At 43.9% G+C, this 18,792-nt stretch overlaps 2 protein-coding genes across 4 annotated transcripts in view; one reads left to right on the forward strand and one right to left on the reverse strand.

The window, feature by feature from the left end:
- Positions 1-18,496, reverse strand: part of ube2g1b (ubiquitin-conjugating enzyme E2G 1b (UBC7 homolog, yeast)) — a 31,259-nt gene extending 12,763 nt beyond the window's left edge. Inside the window, exons 1-5 of one of the 2 annotated variants that reach the window (XM_085961593.1) lie at positions 18,418-18,496; positions 16,219-16,321; positions 10,831-10,928; positions 8,136-8,314; positions 3,215-3,321 (exon numbers count right to left, since the gene is read on the reverse strand). In XM_085961593.1, the coding sequence (XP_085817719.1) occupies positions 3,235-3,321; positions 8,136-8,314; positions 10,831-10,928; positions 16,219-16,321; positions 18,418-18,481 (531 nt within the window). In that variant the 5' untranslated portion in view covers positions 18,482-18,496 and the 3' untranslated portion in view covers positions 3,215-3,234. Of the gene's footprint in view, positions 1-3,214; positions 3,322-8,135; positions 8,315-10,830; positions 10,929-16,218; positions 16,322-18,252 lie in introns of both variants that reach the window. The other variant, XM_085961594.1, reaches the window with a different exon arrangement.
- Positions 18,473-18,792, forward strand: part of anapc7 (anaphase promoting complex subunit 7) — a 51,892-nt gene continuing 51,572 nt past the window's right edge. For both annotated transcript variants that reach the window (XM_085961590.1, XM_085961589.1), the window contains exon 1: positions 18,473-18,562. The gene's annotated coding sequence lies outside the window, so the exon portion shown is untranslated. The remainder of the gene's footprint in view (positions 18,563-18,792) is intronic.

The following is an 18,792-nucleotide window of genomic DNA, read 5'->3' on the forward strand; positions in this document are numbered from 1 at the left end:
TTGATAATCAACCCGGCCAAATGTCAGTTCGGCCTACCACCTATCGACTTCTTGGGCCACCGCATCACTTCGGAGGGTGCGATGCCGCTTCAGTCGAAGGTAGAGGTGATTACAGCGTTCCCACGGCCGCAGTCCATCAAGGCCCTCCAGGAGTTCCTGGTTATGGTAAATTTTTACCACCGTTTCGTTCCCAGGGCTGCTCAACTCATGCAACCACTCTACGAGGCTCTCAGGGGAAAGCCGGGTAAAGGGCCCGTGGTTTGGACGCCCGAGATGGACTGCGCCTTCAGCGACACGAAAACCGCTCTTGCAAACGCAACTATGTTGGCATACCCACTGCCGGGTGCCACTATCGCTCTCACGACCGATGCTTCGGACTACGCTATAGGCGCCGTGCAAGAACAGTGGGTCGGCGGCACGTGGCAGCCACTGGCGTTTTTCAGTTGCCAACTATGACGTAATGAGCGCAAATACAGCACGTTTGACAGGGAGTTGTTGGCGCTGTTTCTGGCTATCCGCCATTTTCGATTTTTATTAGAGGGACGCCACTTCACCGCGTTCGTGGATCACAAGCCACTGACGTTTGCTATGGCCAAGACCGCCGAACTGTGGTCGGCTCGACAGCAGCGACAACTTACCTTTATTTCGGAGTTTACTACCGACATTCAGCACGTGGCTGGAAAGGACAACGTGGTGGCTGATTGTCTTTCGCGTGCGACCGTCCAAGCCGTTCAGCTGGGGATCGACGATTCCCAACTGGCTGCCGACCAAGCCACCGATCCAGAAACATAGGTGTTCCGTTCCGACTCCTCCTGCCTCCAGCCAGCAGATGTGCAGTTCCACTCAGCAGGCACCTCCGTGCTCTGCGACGTCTCCTTGGGGGATCCCCGCCCGATCGTTCCGACCTCCTGGCGTCGCAAAGTTTTCGATGCCATACACGGACTTTCGCATCCTGGCGTGAAGGCATCTCAAAGATTACTGGCATCTAAATTTGTCTGGAGAGGGATGTGTAAAGATGTTCGCGACTGGGCTAACACCTGCGTTGTGTGTCGAAAATCTAAGGTTCAACGACATGTAAAAGCCCCCTTGGCCACTTTCGAAGTGCCAGAACGCCGTTTCGACCATGTCCACGTAGACCTCATTGGGCCGCTTCCGTCGTCACAAGGTTTCACACACCTCCTGACCATGGTCGACCGCACTACAAGATGGCCAGAGGCGGTTCCTTTGACGTCTACTACCTCCGCTGATGTCGCCAGGGCTTTTATCTCCTCGTGGGTCGCACGTTTCGGTGTCCAGTCAGATATTCCGTCTGACCGCGGTCCACAGTTTTCGTCTGAACTTTGGAACGCTGTAGCCTCAGGTTTGGGCACCAAGCTCCATCGCACCACAGCCTACCACCCGCAGGCGAACGGGTTGTGCGAGCGTTTCCATCGGTCGTTAAAAGCGTCGCTAAGGGCCACCCTTCAGGGCACTGCATGGGTAGATCGACTCCCGTGGGTTCTGCTTGGTTTGCGCACGGCGCCTAAAGAAGACCTGCAGTCATCTTCCGCGGAACTGGTGTACGGCCAGCCACTCCAGGTGCCGAGCGATTTCTTGCCATCGCCAACTAAGCCGTGGTCCGCGGCTGATCAACTCAGCACCCACCGAGAAACGGCCGACTCCTTTAAGCCGATTCCGACGTCGCACCACGGCCTTCCTTCCTCTCATATTTCAACGGAGTTAAGGCAGGCCGAGTTTGTCTTCGTTCGCCATGATGTCCATTGCGGTCCACTCCAGCCTCCTTATACGGGCCCCTTCTGGGTGTGGGAGGCAGGCGACAAGAGTTTTTTGGTCGACATCGGGGGCAAACCCGACTACATTTCGATTGACCGCCTCAAGCCCGCGCACCTGGACCTCGACCGGCCGGTCGAAACTGCACAGCCACCACGCCGTGGTCAACTGCCCGCTGTTACTACGTCCGAACGGATCGTTCCACCTGTCAGCCCATCTACCGCTCAACAAATTCCTCTCCGGGGATATAGGAGTCGTTCGAAAAGACTTGTCCGACCTCCTCTTCGATTGACTTTCACTGTTAAAGACAATTCTGGGGGGGGGGGCGCATGTGGCAGAGCCACCAAGGGACTCTTATATCGATGTACATAATTATCTGTAACAGAATGAATCTGTACCTGTATTCGTTTTACTACATGTAAATAGCGCGGTCCCTAGAGGGTTAAGACCAAACGCGATGACGTCACCATGTGGGTCACGTGACATTCCCAACGGCGGGAAACGTGATGATGTCATGACGTCAGAGGGAGGAGCTCTCTCTCTCTCAGTCCTCGTGGAGCCAGCATTGAGCATAGACCTGTTTGTTAGTTCTCCTGCGTTTAATTGTTACTTCTGCAAAACAGTATTAAATTTCGTTTGGTTAACAGACTGACTCGATCTCAGTCTTTTGATTAGGAATCTGACAATTCCTACAGGGTAATGTTTTAAATCAGAAACTAACCAAAATATTTTCGATATTCTAACTTTAAAATCTTATTTCAAACATTTTATTTGATTCAGCTGAACCTCTTTAGAATCATACACGTCATAGATGAAATCTTGATGTACAATGAAGGGACAGAGATGACTGATTCCTCGCAGCAAGTTTACAATTTTGGAAGAAATGATATGGAATACAAGAGAGATAACTAGATTTGATATAAAGCATTGGTAGCTTATTTATTTTATCTCGTAAGTTAAATTAATGCCAGGTCAGATCTGATAATCATATAAAAATGTTATTAAATATTTTTATCTGCATCCCACCCAATAGTCAATACTTCCGTTACATAAATAGCAACTAAAATTAAATTGTTGCAACCATTATAGTTAGCTGAATGTTAGTCATGAATTTTTCTTCACTGAGCAGTGTGAGGAGTCACTGTTTCAACATCTATGCCACAGAGTAATAGAATATTGGTGCAATAAAATTCTGCACACAGTTGGTTTCCAATCTTGTGCACATCCTCTGGGGAACATGCTGAGTGGGGTCCATGTGGCTTCACTATAAGGAGTGAAGGAGTGTGTGTGGTCACATTAAGAATAAATAGCTGTTGTTAAATAAAAATCAAACTGAAGAACTACGACCTGTAAATTTAAATAGAATTCACAGCAGTTTCTTTGTGTCACAGTATAAATTTAAATAGCCCATTTAAAAAAAAATCAGCAGTTTTAACAAACTTACCACAAAGTTGGAAGAAGAATTTACTCAAATGCCATTTCTTGGCTTTTTCTTACACACCGAGCAACTTTCCTCTTGAAGTCTCCGTTAGGATCATCTCGCCATTCTTTCTACATGAAAGAATAATAATGTGGTAAAAAATGTCCACTCAACTACAGGTAGACTATCCTTTATCCGAAAACCTCGGGACCAGCCGTGTTTCGGTGTTAGGAAAATTTCGGATTTCGGAAGGTGCGCGAAAACACTTCGGTTTTCAGAGGTAATTCGGTTTTCGGGAGTGCGGATAAAGGATACACTATCCCTTATCCGAAAGGGGGGTCGGCGGGGGTCGTGGTCGTGCGCATTTCGGTTTTCAGAAGTCATGCTTTGCTCCACTTTCGGCTTTCAGAGGTTTTCTGGTTTCGGATGTGCGGATAAAGGCTGGTACACTTACGCTGAGCGATTTCGGTTTTCAGAAGTGCGGAAAAATGCTACACTATCCCTTATCCGGCTAGGCCTGTAAGTCGTGTGCACGACTTACGCTGACTGAAAAAACCTTCGGTTTTTAGAGGGTTTCGGTTTTCGGAAGTCCGGATAAAGGGTAGTCTACCTGTATTAGTAAAAAAACTGGCTCAACATTTTCTTGAATTAAAGTTGTATTTAATGTTGTCTCTCTTCATCTCTCAAATTCCAGGCTCAGCAGAATGTTGAGCTCTTCTTTCGCCAGCTATGCACCTTCCTTTTGGCCAAGAACCTTCCTCCCTCTGTGAATCTGATTCCTTCCTTTCTTTCCAACCTTCTGTATCCTCCTGGCCTCTTACCTTTTCACTGAGTACTGCTGCTAAGGTAATGGTCATCTCAGTTTCCCTACTCCCCTTAATATTCTAATCTATGATCCCCTTAACTTGTAGCTCTTGATTCACCGTTCCAACTCAAACATCGTCAAGCCTGCTGACCAAAGGGGCATTGTTGTTGTATAGTGGTGAAAGGACCTCTACCTGGTTGAGGCTATCTGGTAAATCTTCCTACCTCCCTCTGGACCATGCTCCCACAACCAAACCATCATTTCCCAAAGTGTTACTAATACTAACTCTTTCAAAGATCTTATTCCCAGTGCCTCCAACCTTCCCGTTGTTCCTCCCCACACTAGCAGTTTCTACTTCCTCGCCAAGATACACACAGAACTGTCCCAGTATACTGATCGTTTCAGCCTTCTCCAGTACCACTGAACTAATTTCCTCTCATCTTATCTGAAGTCTATTTTCTACAGCCTCTGACAACTTACATTCGTGACTCTTCTGATGCTCTCTGTAACTTTCAGCAGCTCTGATGGGTGGAGGCGGGCAATGATATGGAAGTGGCAGTACGCAGTGGAGAGGATATGGGATCGGGAGCAGTTAAGAGTTTGAAAGTACAGTTATAATTGACATGGGGCTGAAGTTGGGTGGAGGCTCGCAATGTTAGGGAAATTGAATTAGGTGATGGAGAATATGTGGGGTCAGAAGCAGTTGGCAATTTGAAAGTGCAATTGTAATTGACTTGGCAGAGCTTTTTGAGATGAATGCAGAAGGAAATGGGGTTGGAATGGAGTGGGGGAAATGGGTGATAAGGATACAAGTGGTCAGAGATGGCCTTGTCAGTGACTGAGGCCATAGGAGCAGAGGGGCCACAGGAGATGGCATGATTGAGGGCTGGCCATGAATATGGGTAGAAGAGTTTATATGTAGAGAGAGGTTTAGGCAGGGCAGTGAATTCAGAGGAAAGAAGGCAGGGGTAGCTGAGATAGGGACTGAAATCACTGAGGATGAGGAATCGCTCAGTGCAATAACTGAAGGGGTAAAGTAGGGCGAATAGCTCAGCGAGAAATTCAGGTTGAGGCTTGATGGGGAGGTAAAAAATGAGGATTTTAAAGGAAAGCCGAGTTGGGTTGAAACAAGGTGAGATGCTCAAAGGAGAAGGTACCAGAGGAGTAGGATAGATTAAGGAGTGACATGGTGATAAGGCCACCACAGAGTTTAGGTAGGGCAGCTGGTGGCAAGTATAGGCAGGTGGGGAGGCTACAGTAAAGGACAAGACATTGAGCCAAGTTTCAATCAAAGTCAGGATGTCAATGCAATTATTTACAATAAGATTGTGATTGGCATGGGCTTTGTTCACGAAGTGAACAAATATTCTGGAGGGGAATTTGAAGGGGGCAGTGATTGTGGATCTGCTAGCAATGTCTAAGGGGGCAGTGGTGGGTAGAGTGAGCGGGACCAGTGACCTTAGCTATATCCCTCATTTTCTTTACAGCTGGAAGTACTGGTATTGAAGAGGGGCTCTATCACTGTCTGGAGGGAGGGAGGGAAAGCAGGCTGACATTTTAGGTGCAGACCTTTCGTCAGAAGAGTTTTGGCAGAGGGTCTGCACCCAGATTTTGCTTGATAGTTCTCTTTTCAGCAGGGCTAGCGGACCTACTGTGTATTTCCAGCATTTTTCTCTCCCTGGTTTTTTCACCATTTTAATTACTTGGGTGTTCTTTTAATGCTTTTCCATTGCCTCACTGAGATGATCTTTTATATCATTTAACAGTTTTTTTAAAGTGGTCTGCAAGTCAGACAATCCATTAACTTCCTCTCTGTGATTGGAGTAACTGTTTTATCTCCCCCAACTTTACTAAAATGCTTACATATCTTTCAGTTTTCAGTTCTGTCAAAGGTTTACACCCAAAACATTAACTTGTCTTTTCTGTTTGCAAATGCTGAATGATCTGCTATGTATTACCAGCTTTTTCCATTTTTGTTTAATTTCCAGCATTTGCAGTTTTTTGTTTTCTTTTTACAAAAATATTCCCCATACTTTGCCCAACAATGCATTTCCTTAAAATGTAAGCTACTTTAATCGCAGTATCTGTTACAACGTGATCCTTCCAACTGTACTTATAGTAATCCTACACCTGCTGCGCTCTGTTGTCTACACGACTGTGTAACATGATTACACTAAGCAACAAAACAACTGCTCAAATGATGTAAAATTCGTATAACTGATTATATCCAGCTACCAGCGGATAAATGGAAATGGTAGAATAGATACGTTTCATGTCAAGACTCTTTGTTTCAAATCTTCAAACCTGTAATATACTCCTATGCTTATATAAATACCTTTAGCTCCCTGGTTGCCATCTGTTATTTTATACTTGTAATGCATCTTTTTGCAGCATTCCAAAACAGAAAATACCCATTTAACACATTAAAGGAATGAATGCAAGGAAAGCTAACAGAAATGATATCTTGTCAATGGCATTTCCAAAGGTCTAAAGTTACATTTTTAAAAAAACTTTTCTGAAGAAGAAATTTTGATAAAGTAAATAAGGAAAAATTATTTCCACTGGTCAGTAGCTAGAAGCCATAAATTTAAGATTTAAGAGAAAGGGTAGAAGATTTTTTTAGTCAAAGAGTTGTTAGGACATAGACCAGAAACAATATGGAAACAGAATCCATTATAGTTTTTAAAAAGGAAGTGGATACATATTTGAAAAAGAAAAATGTAAATGGACATGGGGAAAGGATGGGAAATGGGACTGTGGATAGCTCTTGGAGAGCTGACACAGACACAATGCACTGAATGGCCTTTCTGTGCTGTAAAATTCTATGATTTAATCCTCTAAAGGATGTTATGTGTAATAGGATGAATGTGGCTCTCACTAAGTTAAGAACATAAGAATTAGGAGCAGGAGTAGACCATAATGCCCCTCAAGCCTGCTCCACCATTCAATAAGATCATGGCTGATCTTCGACCTCAACTCCACTTTCTTGCCCAATCTCCATACTCCTTGATTCCCCTAGAGTCCAAAAATATATCTATCTCAGCCTTGAATATACTCAATGACTGAGCATCCACAGCCCTTTGGGGTAGAGAATTCCAAAGATTCACAACCCTCTGAGTGAAGAAATTCCTCCTTATTTCAGTCTTAAATGGCCGACCCCTTATCCCGAGACAATGCCCCCTAGTTCTAGACTCTCCAGCCAGGGGAAACAACCTCAGAATCAACCCTGTCAATCCCCCTCAGAATCTTATATGGTTCAATGAGATCAACTTTTGTCGTCACTTCTGAATGCTAATTACAACAATATGGGAGGGCCAAAGGCCTAGGAGAATGGCATTAGCACTTAGTTAGGGAGCATGGACTCAGCATCCAGCACCTTGTCACTGCACACCATTTTTGGTATCATGATAAGCTGAAAATAAGTGCAGGACCACTGGTATGACTGCAATCATTTCACATAGAATCATAGAATGGTTATAGCACAAAAGGAGGCCAGTTGGCCCATTGAGCCTATGTTGGTTCTCTGCAAGAGCATCAGTTAGTCCCACTCCCCCGCCCTTTCCCCATAGCCCTGCAAATTCTCCCCCCCCCCCCTCAGGTACTTATCCAATTCCCTTTTGAAAGCCACGATTAAGTCTGCCTCCACCACCCTTTCAGGCAGTGCATTCCAGATCCTAACCACTCAAAAGATTTTCCTCATGTCGCCTTTGGTTCTTTTGCCAATCACATTGAATCTGTGTCCTCTGGTTCTCAACTCTTCCGTCAATGGAAACAGTTTCTCTCTATCTACTCTGTCTAGACCACTCATGATTTTGAATACCTCTATCAAATCTCCTCTCAACCTTCTCTGCTCTAAGGAGAACAAGCCCAGCTTCTCCAGTCTATCCATGTAACTAAAGCCCCTCATCCCTGGAATCATTCTTGTAAATCTTTTCTGCACTCTCTCGATATGGGATGGTTGATGGAGGATTAAAAAATTAGACAATTTATGAATGGAACCGGGCTTTAGAAACACCAGATACCAGAGATAGGTTCACAAATGGTTTATTTTCCAATTCAGGAACATTTCTTTATTAAAAGTACTGATCACTTTACCCAGTGAAAAATAAACCCTTGCACTAATTCTAGTAAAATACTTACTGCAGCATCAACATTAGCAGGAGAGTCACTGTTGGGATCAGCTAGCATAGAGATGACACTGATAAGGATGGTCTCTACAGTGTGAATGGGCAGCCAACGCTCCTCAGGTTTCTCATAGCCAAATTTATCCTCACCCGGCTCATGCAGAATTGAAATGCACACATCACCATTCTTGGCAACTGTAACAAAAAAGCAATGGTTTCGATCATTTTCCCAAATAGTTTATTAATGAAATGGGCAGTAGGAATGTCAACAAAATTGTCAAAGGTAAATCTACTCAAATTAACAGTTAATCAAGTTATATTTACATACTGACACAAACTTAGTATGAAGTACTGCAGCTCTAATAAAACCATCAACAATGGCTTGTCATCTAGGAGAGACTGCATATGCCCTGTGCATTATGCTACTTATGCTAAGAAATGCAAGGAACAGCACCAACCGCTGTACATGGTCTTCTTTGATCTCACAAAGGCCTTCGACACTGTCAACCGTGAGGGATTATGGAGTGTCCTCCACAAATTCGGCTGCCCTCAAAAGTTTGTCACCATCCTCTGCCTGCTTCACGACGACATTCAAGCCGTGATCCTGACCAACGGTTCCACCACAGACCCAATTCACGTACGAACTGGGGTCAAGCAAGGCTGCATCATCGCACCAACACTCTTCTTGATCTTCCTTGTTGCAATGCTCCATCTCACCCTCAGTAAGCTCCCCGCTGGAGTAGAGCTAATTTACAGAACAAACGGGAAACTGTTCAACCTCTGTCGCCTCCAGTCCAGATCCAAGGTCGTCCCATCCTCTGTCGTCGAATTACAGTATGCAGACGACGCTTGCGTCTGCTCTCAGTCGGAGGTCGAACTCCAAACCATCGACAACACCTTCACCGAAGCGTACAAGAGCATGGGCCTTACACTAAACATCCGTAAGACAAAGGTCCTCTACCAACCTGCCCCCGCCACACAGTACTGCCCCCCGATTATCAAAATCCACGACAAGGCCTTGGACAACGTGGACCACTTTCCATACCTCGGGAGCCTACGTCAACAAGGGCAGACGTCAATGACGAAGTCCAACACCGCCTTCAGTGTGCCAGTGCAGCCTTCGGTCGCCTGAGGAAGAGCGTGTTTGAAGACCAGGACCTCAAACCCAGCACTAAGCTTATGGTCTACAGAGCAGCTGTGATACCCGCCCTCATGTATGCCTCAGAGACATGGACCATGTACAGCAGGCACCTCAAAGCACTGGAGAGGTACCACCAACGCTGCCTCCGCAAGATCCTGCAAATTCATTGGCAGGATAGGCGCACCAACGTCAGTGTTCTCACTCAGGCCAACATCCCCAGCATCGAAGCTTTGACCACGCGCGATCAGCTCCGATGGACGGGTCACATTGTCCACATGCCCGATACGAGACTCCCAAAACAAGTGCTCTACTCGGAGCTCCGGCACGGCAAGAGAGCCCCAGGTGGGCTGAGGAAACGCTTCAAGGACACCCTCAAAGCCTCCTTGAAAAAGTGCAACATCCCCACTGACACCTGGGAATCCCTGGCCCAAGACCGCACAAAGTGGAGAAGAAGCATCCGAGAAGGCGCCGAACACCTCGAGTCTCTTCGCCGGGAGCAAGCGGAAGCAAGCGCAAGCAGCGCACGTCAACCCAAGCACCCCACTCACCCGCCCCTTCAACCACCGTCTGCCCCACCTGTGACAGAGACTGTAGGTCCCGCATTGGACTCATCAGTCACCTGAGAACTCATTTTTAATGTGGAAGCAAGTCATCCTCGGTTCCGAGGGACTGCCTAAGAAGAAGACGACTTCTAGTAGTGTATGTAAGCTTAAGTGAAGCTACTGGTTATTGTAAAATACATCTTCAGAAATTTTCCTACAATGTATCAGTTCACAGGTATCATTCAAAAATCAGAGTTTATATCTGCACTGCAGATTTTTTTGACAGTTAAACAAAATATGTCATATACATAAAACCTCCCCTAAAATAAATAGCAAGGCCTACACTTCACATCCAAAGCCGTAACTGACAATTGAAATCAGATACCCTTTGCTGGAGAGTTTTGCCACTTTGTGGCCCAGGGGAGTAGGTGGAGTTGGAAGGAAAGCTTGTAGGTGGACCTAACCCATCTGGTAAATGTTATCTCATATACAGGAAACTCTTTTTTATCCGGCACCGACGGGACCGGCGTGGTGCCGGTTTATCAAAAAGTCCGGATTACAGAGAGATATAGTAAAAGGTATGAGAGCTCTGTACACAGCAACAAATCCAGGCTTCCCTGTTGCTTAGCAACAGGTGCAGGAACCCCGGCCATAAGATCCAGGCGTCCCTGTTGCTTAGCAACAGGTACAGGAACCCCGTTACACAGCTACAGATCCAGGAACGGCCACTAATATGAAGTAAAACTTACCTGAACCTACTCCTGAATTTTGCCGGTTAACAGAGATTTCCGGTTATTTAGGTGCCGGTAAATCGAGAGTTTCCTGTAGGTACCTACTTTGGGGAAATCTGTAGCAATGATTGAGGCTACAAAAGACTGCAGCTTACACTATGCCACCACTTCGCAGAAGATTCAAATGGTTACAGGATAAAATTGAGACAAAGGTTTCATCCCTCTCCTCCCCCCACTTCCAACAAAAGATTTTAAAGCTGATAATCTATAAATTAATACCATATATACACATCTTACCATTTGGATGCCAGATTTCTGTAATGAAATTCATCTTTGGAGGCCGCAAAGGGTAATCATTAGGAAAAGTCAGATGAGCTTTGAAGAATCCACCCTCACTAGGGAAAAGAAATTAAGAAATGAATTGTGGTGAATGACAATTGTTTCACCCTTCTGACCAGTAATATGCAAGTTATTGTGACTAAAGTTGTAAAAACTTAACTCTAACATGGTTGACCAAGTGCCCAGGAGAATATAACATTTTCCTAATCAGCTTTTCAGATACTAAGAACTTTCCATTATCAAGGTTTTGTGCCAGATCATAATAACCTGCCTCACCAGACAGGGAGTCGGAAAATGTGGCTTTTATGTGAACAATATCCTTGTAACCTAGTGCAAGTTTATTTTCCAGTGATCTTGCAGTAAGGATATCACAAGGCGCTACGGTGACCTTTAAAATCCATTGATAAGGCACTAAATACAGAATGTCCCTGAAAACAGCAAGAAAAACGGTCGTCTTCAACAACAACAACAAAAACCTTCGCACAACCTTTTAACCAAGAAATTCCACACGGCTATATATTTCATAACAGATACCCAAGAACTGAGCTAAAGGCTGCAACCTAAACTTTTGTGTTTAGATTATTTTAACAAAATACCAAAGCTTTGCTCTCATGGTTTATACAATCACTTGAACCCCTTGATTAAGTATTAGAGCCTTGTAATTCACGCCTGGTTATCAATTATTTATAGGTACACAGGTATTTTGTAGGGTCGAGAATAGTGCGACATAGGAAATCTATCAACACATTTAAAGATATTATGTGTGCCAAAATCTGTTCCTGTACCTACCGAGTTTGAGCCAAGGTGGCATCTAATATCTGAATGTACTAAACTATACCCTTAAAAAAGGGACTTTGAAACCTATTTGATTTGCCTATCTTAAGTCCCATTCTTTTCTGCATTACCATTTTTTAAACTTATATTAAATCCAGTAAGTTCCTCTCGACTTATTTTTAGATTCCCTTGTACCGCTGGCACTCTGACCTCTTCTTATCCATTTAACAAGTGTGCCATTTCCTTATTGTCCATTATAATCTCACCTGCTTCTCTCTTTAATGGGCCCACATCCCTCTTTACCACTCTCTTTCTCTTAATATATTTATAAAAACTTTTACTGTTAGCTTTAAGATCCATTGCAAGTTTTTCACATTCCATTTTTACAACTCATTACTTTATTGTGTCCCTTTGTTGCTTTTTATAGCTCTCCCAGTACGCTGTATTTCCATTTTTCCTTACATTTGTGTGAGCATTTCCTTTTAGCTTGATACTGTCTTACCTCATTTGTTGACCATGGTTGGTTAACTGTACAAGTGGAGCTTTTGTCTTTTAGGGGTATATACTACTTTTCTATTGTAACAAATACTTTGAATACTTCCCACTGTTTGTCTGTAGGTTTACCCATTAACAATTCAGTCCAGTTTACTGCAGTCAATTTATTTCTCATCCCTTCAAACCTTGCCGTACTTCAATTTTCAACCTTGGTTTATGATTCTCCCTCTCAAACCTAATAATACAATCATATTATGGTCACTATTCGCAAGATGTTCCCTTACCGTCAGATTGTCAACTAATTTTGGTTTGTTACTTATCAATGAATCTAGTAAGGGCTGTTCCCTAGCCAGTTCTAAAAGGCAATGTTCCCAAAAACTGTCCCAAATACATTCTAGAAATTTGTTCCTTTTATTACTTGAGCTGCTTCTCCCAATTTATGGAAAAATTAAAATCTATTATAACCACAATGTTTCTCCTACATGCTGCCCTGATCTCCATATTTATACATCCTCCCACTACTGTCAGGTCTGTAGACAATTTCTACCAGAGTCTTGCATCCTTTGCTGTTCCTTAGTTCTACCCATAATGTTTCCACTGCATGATTACCCATACTTTGATCCTTTCTTTCGACTGCTGTAATTGTGTCTTTTATCAAGATGGTTACTGCTCCTCCTTTCCCAAATTCTAAAGATCCAATAGCCAGGAATATTTAGCTCCCAGTCATGCCTAGGTTATAGCCAGGTCTCTGTAATGGGTACAACATTACATCTTTTAAGCTGACTTTGTGCTTCTAACTCATTTGTTTCATTTCTTACGCTATCTGCATTTGTGTACGGAACTCTTATTTGGGTTACTGTCCTCACCTTGCCAATAGGCCTCGATAGTGTATTTCTCACACTTTACTTATCACACTTTTTGTAACTGTTGCTCTGTACATTGCAATGCTGTCAATTTAATATGTTCTTATTCTCATCACTCTTGGTTTATATTTAACCGGTATTTTCTTATTATTTTCTATAGCTTCCCCCCCCCCCCCCATCCCCAGAGTATTTGTTATCTTTATCACTTTTAGTACACTGACCTTTACTTTTATTCCCTCTTCCTTATCGTTGGGTTACTATTATTTTCACTGGGACCCTCCCGTCCCTTGCCCTCCATTTATTGGTTAAAGTCCTTTCTACAGTCCTAGTTACCCTTTCCACTAAATCTTGGTCGCAGCCCGTTTCAGGTGCAGCCCATCCAAGCGGTGCAACTCCTTCCTGTCCCAGAACTGATGTCAGTATCCCATGAAATGGAACCCGTCCTTCCCACACTGCTTTCTCAGCCACGCATTTACTTTCCTGATCTGTGCCAATTAGCACATGACTCGGGTAGTAATCCATAGATTACCACCCTCAAAGTCCTGCTTTTTAATTTAGTACCAAGCTCCTGATACTCCCTTATCAGAGCAATGTTTGTAACCAGGGGTTACTTCCAAAATTTTAGCAAGAAATGTAAGAAATACGTTGTTATATTTAGAAGACAACTTTTGCATTTCACACATTATTCGCACCTGTTCTCCTGTCACTATTCTGAAAATAAAACATAGGTGGTTAACAGGCAGTTTCTATTAGCACTGATAACTTTGTGTGTTATGTGTAGTGTATGTACCTTTAAGGGGAGAACTACTTTTTACAGCTCCTGTATACAGTAGTACCGGCAGTGACCACACCTGTATATAAACCCTGAGTAGGGATCTGTATAGTTAGTTTTAGAGTAACCCTCATCCAGTAAACACCTGTTGATTGTTCCCTGCAGTCTCTTGCCTAGTTATTGAAGGACACACAACATCAAGATACACGGATCTAACATTGGCGACGAGAAGATTCAAACCTACCTGCAACTCTGCATCACCTCCCAGGGATTCGCTCCTGGAGAACAGTGAAAGAAGAAGGCCGAGTCCAGAAGTACGGGCTTCGACCATCCAGCGGAGACTTGAGCATTGCAGGGGAGGCTGTTGAGAGCTGGGCTTGGTTCTCCAGTTGGTGGTCCAGCGAAACGGGCTGGCAACAGGTACGGCGCAGACCCTTCCCGGACAGCAGCGGCTAGAGCCAACCGACGGCACAGAAAAAGGCCGAGCAGCGTCGACGGGAGAAGAGAGGGTAGAGCGCACAGGGCGCAGCCGGTGTTCAAGACCGAGCGGCGTTGACGGGAGAAGAGCGAGGGTAAAGCGCACGGGGTGCAGCCGGTGTTCAGGACCGAGCGGCATCAACGAGAGACAGCAGAGCGTAGCCGGTGTTCAAGGGCCGAGCAGCGTCAACGAGAGAGGCACGCAGGAAAACGCGCAGAGCGCAGCCGGTGTTCAAGGGCCGAGCAGCGTCAGCGGGGAAGAAAGGAAAGCGCGGGAGACGCCATTTGAGCCGCAGCGGAGAAGAAGGGAGAGCGCGGGAGACGCCATTTTGAGCCACAGCGGAGAAGAAGGGAGAGCGCGGGAAGGAAAGCGCGGGAGACGCCATTTTGAGCCGCAGCAGAGAAGAAGGGAGAGCACGGGAGACGCCATTTTGAGCCACAGCGGAGAAGGGAGAGCGCGGGAAGAAAGGAAAGTGCGGGAGACGCCATTTTGAGCCGCAGTGGAGAAGAAGGGAGAGTGCGGGAGACGCCATTTTGAGCCAGTCTAACCACACCCAGGGATGCCGAAGAGTGGCAGTGTCACAGCGTTCGACAATGAAGTCGAAGATTGGGCGACATATGTCGAACGCATAGAAGTGTACTGCAAGGCGAATGAAGTGCCAGATGACAGGAAAGCGCTGGTATTGTTGAATTCAATGGGTGCAAAAACATATGGCTTACTGCGAAACCTAGTAACCCCAGAGAAGCCAGTAGAAAAGGATTTTGAAAACATAGTGTCAATCCTACAGGACCACTTAAACCGCACACCGCTGCTGATAGCAGATTTAAGTTTCACAAAAGGAACCAGCATAAAGATGAAAGTAATGCTGAATATTTAACGGAACTGCGCAAGCTATCGAAACACTGCCAGTTTGGAACGGCTTGCCAGAGCAGATTTGCTCTGATAACGGACCACAGTTTGTGTCCGAAGAGTTTCGAAGATTCATGAAAAGGAATGGGGTAAGGCATTACACATCAGCCCCGTATCATCCAGCCACAAATGGATTGGCTGAGAGGTTCGCACAAACCTTTAAAAAAGCAGTAAGGGCCATGTGCGATGACGACATTCCACTGCAGCATAAGGTGGACAATTTCCTGTTAGCCTACAGAAATACGACACATGCAGTCACCAACCAGACCCCGGCCATGATGTTCTTTAACCGAAGGTTGAGATCTCGTCTGGATTTGCTCAGACCAAATGTACGAAGAGATGTTGAGAATAAGCAATTCCAGCACATCAATGAGAAGCCGACAAGGAGCTTCAATGTAGGGCAACCAGTCTTGGCCCGCGACTACCGAATAGATAAATGGCAACCAGGAACGATATGCACACGGCAGGGGCCACTAATGTACACAGTGGATGTTGGGGAGAACATTGTGAGACGCCATGTTGACCAGATCCTAGAGTCACAGGAACGAGTCAACCTCATGTCTCGCGTACCTGGTGATGAACCCGAAATACAGGTAGCATCTACTCCAGAAACAGTAGCATCAGAAGCTGATGAACCAACCGACGACAGGGGGCCAGAATCGCCTCCGCACCAAGAGCAAGACACTCAGGAAAGGCGCTATCCAGAAAGGATCAGGAAGCCGCCCCAAGACTGAATTTATAAATGGACTATTTTCAGTTAATGTTGCATGTTAAAAGTGTTAATTGTTAAATGAATGTTATAGTACTGTTAATCTAAAAGGGGAGGAATTGTAGTGTATGTACCTTTAAGGGGATAACTACTTTTTACAGCTCCTGTATACTGTAGTACCGGCAGTGACCACACCTGTATATAAACCCTGAGTAGGGATCTGTATAGTTAGTTTTAGAGTAACCCTCATCCAGTAAACACCTGTTGATTGTTCCCTGCAGTCTCTTGCCTAGTTATTGAAGGACACACAACATCAAGATACATGGATCTAACATTATGTACTTACAAAAGAGTATCTGGCGGGCCAATGATGACAACTTCCCATCTGTATATGTCATCATCATCTATTAGTCCAGCAGAAAATCCATCCACTGGATTCTTATTTAGTTCTTGAAAAAAAAACCCACAAAAATTAAATAGTGTGATAGACAGTTACACATTAATCCAGAAACCATGATCTTGTATAAACGACATAGGAGTTGCTACAACAATAGTCCAGTAAATTGGGTCATTGAGCCCAAATGAAAATAAATATGAAGCGGGTCTTTCCTCAACTCTTACTATGTTGACAGGAAGTCAACCTCGTTTCTATTTCTGGATGCTGATCTTGGTGTTCCAATCCAATTAGAAAGTTTAGTCTTGACAAAGGGTTTCGACCTGAAACGTTGACTCTATTTCTCTCTCCACGGATGTTGTCTGGCCTGTTGAGTTTTTCCAGCATTTTCTGTTGTTATTTTAGAAAGTTTAGTAGTGGCTATTGGCTGTATCAAACTTTTTATTGGGTTAGAGTGGGAAGGATGCTCATCCTCATTTGGCATAATGAGATCTGGCTAAAGATAGACTGCAAGTTTTTGGTTAGGAGGCACAACATTGCAAGCCTCCAACAGAGTTTGTTCATATTTCAAAAATGTCTCCTTTTGGGTATGAGAAATTATAAACAATTGTTTGATTAGGAGAAAAGGGAGTGCTTTAAATTGATAGCACTCCCCTTCAAGAATATTCTCCTCCCCGAATAGAAAAAAAGTGACGAATCACAGAATATTTTTACAAATTCACAGCAGGTACAATTATTATTTGTACATCAAAGAGACCAGTTTATTGCTGTTTTTAACAACATATGCTATTTTACAGCCATATAAACTATTTGACTACATTTGTTCTACCATAACTTTTTCTCCTTGCCAGAGAGGAAAAGAAAATAATGTCTATGCTGCTCTTCCTAACATCTGGCTGAGAACAGACTAAACCCATCCTACACAAAGGAAATTACCGGTTTAGCTAGAATACAGGTTAATAACAATCTTACTTGGCTACATGAGAAAGAAAAGTATCAAATATCATCTAGGATAAAATTATTTCTCTCCTTGGATCAACTTTAAGAACTATAATTCAATTATTTAATCGGATTGCAACCTCAACCTTGCTTTAGTTATTAGACAAATGTAAAATAATCTGATAAGGATTACAAACCATTTGCTCTGCTTGATGAACCAAGCATAGTACATAATTCGTTCTTATATTAAAATGTTAAATAAACACTATGACTTTTCCTCTCCTACTTACCATTCCAGCATATTCCCCACTGCAGTTCATGGCAATACAGTAGTAGGAATCGAAAGAAAATATGCCTTGACGTATATTGCAGCATTTTAATGCCGACCAAATGCTTACCATCAACTCTCACTGCAAGAGGACGAGTATATTTTACGCCAGTACTTCTGACAATAGGGTGTGAAAAGAACACCAAAAGGAAATTTAATAAATTCAGCTATTCGGCTGTACAGTGCACCAGTAGAAACAAATAAAAATCTGCTCTCTGGCTAAAAATACCACCACAAAAAAAAATCCAGTCATCATATCTGACAGTTCGCGAGTATGAAGCGCCATACATACAATCATTTTTCTCTTTTACAATCACTTCAGACTGACAACATCGGTGCTTTATATAGAGTAACTTTGACACCGTTTAAAAACTGCCAATATTGTTGTGGTCCCCGTATTGTACATACTTTAAAAGGCAGACACAGTCAGTCTGTCACAATGATAATGCAGAACTGGGGGGGGGGGGGGAAGGGAGGGGAGAAAAATCTCAGCGGAAAAAAAAGTTACGAAACAATGACTTAAAAAAGTCAAACATAAGATAAACAAGGTCTAAAAATGAAAAAAATAATAAACATTAACAGTCACCGATGGCCGAAACAAAACTAGACAGACAGAAGGAATGGGGGCTGAACGTGGGTCGAGCCTTAGCAGCAACAATCCTCTCGGCGCTCACATCCGCAGCAAAGTTTGGTGAGATCCCCCAAAGGGCGGCGCGTACCTGCCAGCTGTTTCCTGAGGAGCAGAGCCGACTGGTCTGTCATGACCGGGATCGAAATTCAACACAAGTAAAAGATGAAAAACAAGTAATAAATGTAAAGCAAATGGGTGAGATAGATGGTCATAAGCATCCGCTCCAAGTCCTGCAGGCCCTCGCTACCCCCACCTTCAGGCTGAGGCTGCAGCTGCGGCCTGCTCGCCTGCTCCGTGCCCGGCCCCGACTCCGGCATCTAAGCCGCACATGCGCCTTCCGCCTAGCAACAGCAGGGCTGTCCGCGGTGCGCCGCTTTACAACAGCCATTTCCAATCTCGTAAGCTACAAACAAACGCAGCTGTACATTTTAATTATTAAGTATATTACTAAAACTTTAGTACATTATATAGTTACCTTATATTACTAAAATTTAGTACATTATATAGTTCATTATTATATATCACTAAAATTTAGTACATTATATAGTTCATTATATTATATATTAACATTTAGTACATTATATTAATTATATTTTACTAAAATTAGTACATTATATAGTTCATTATA

This window comes from Somniosus microcephalus, chromosome 19, assembly GCF_052327205.1.
Source record: "Somniosus microcephalus isolate GS21.2 chromosome 19, FLI_Smic_1.0, whole genome shotgun sequence".
NCBI classification, from domain to species: Eukaryota; Metazoa; Chordata; class Chondrichthyes; order Squaliformes; family Somniosidae; genus Somniosus; species Somniosus microcephalus.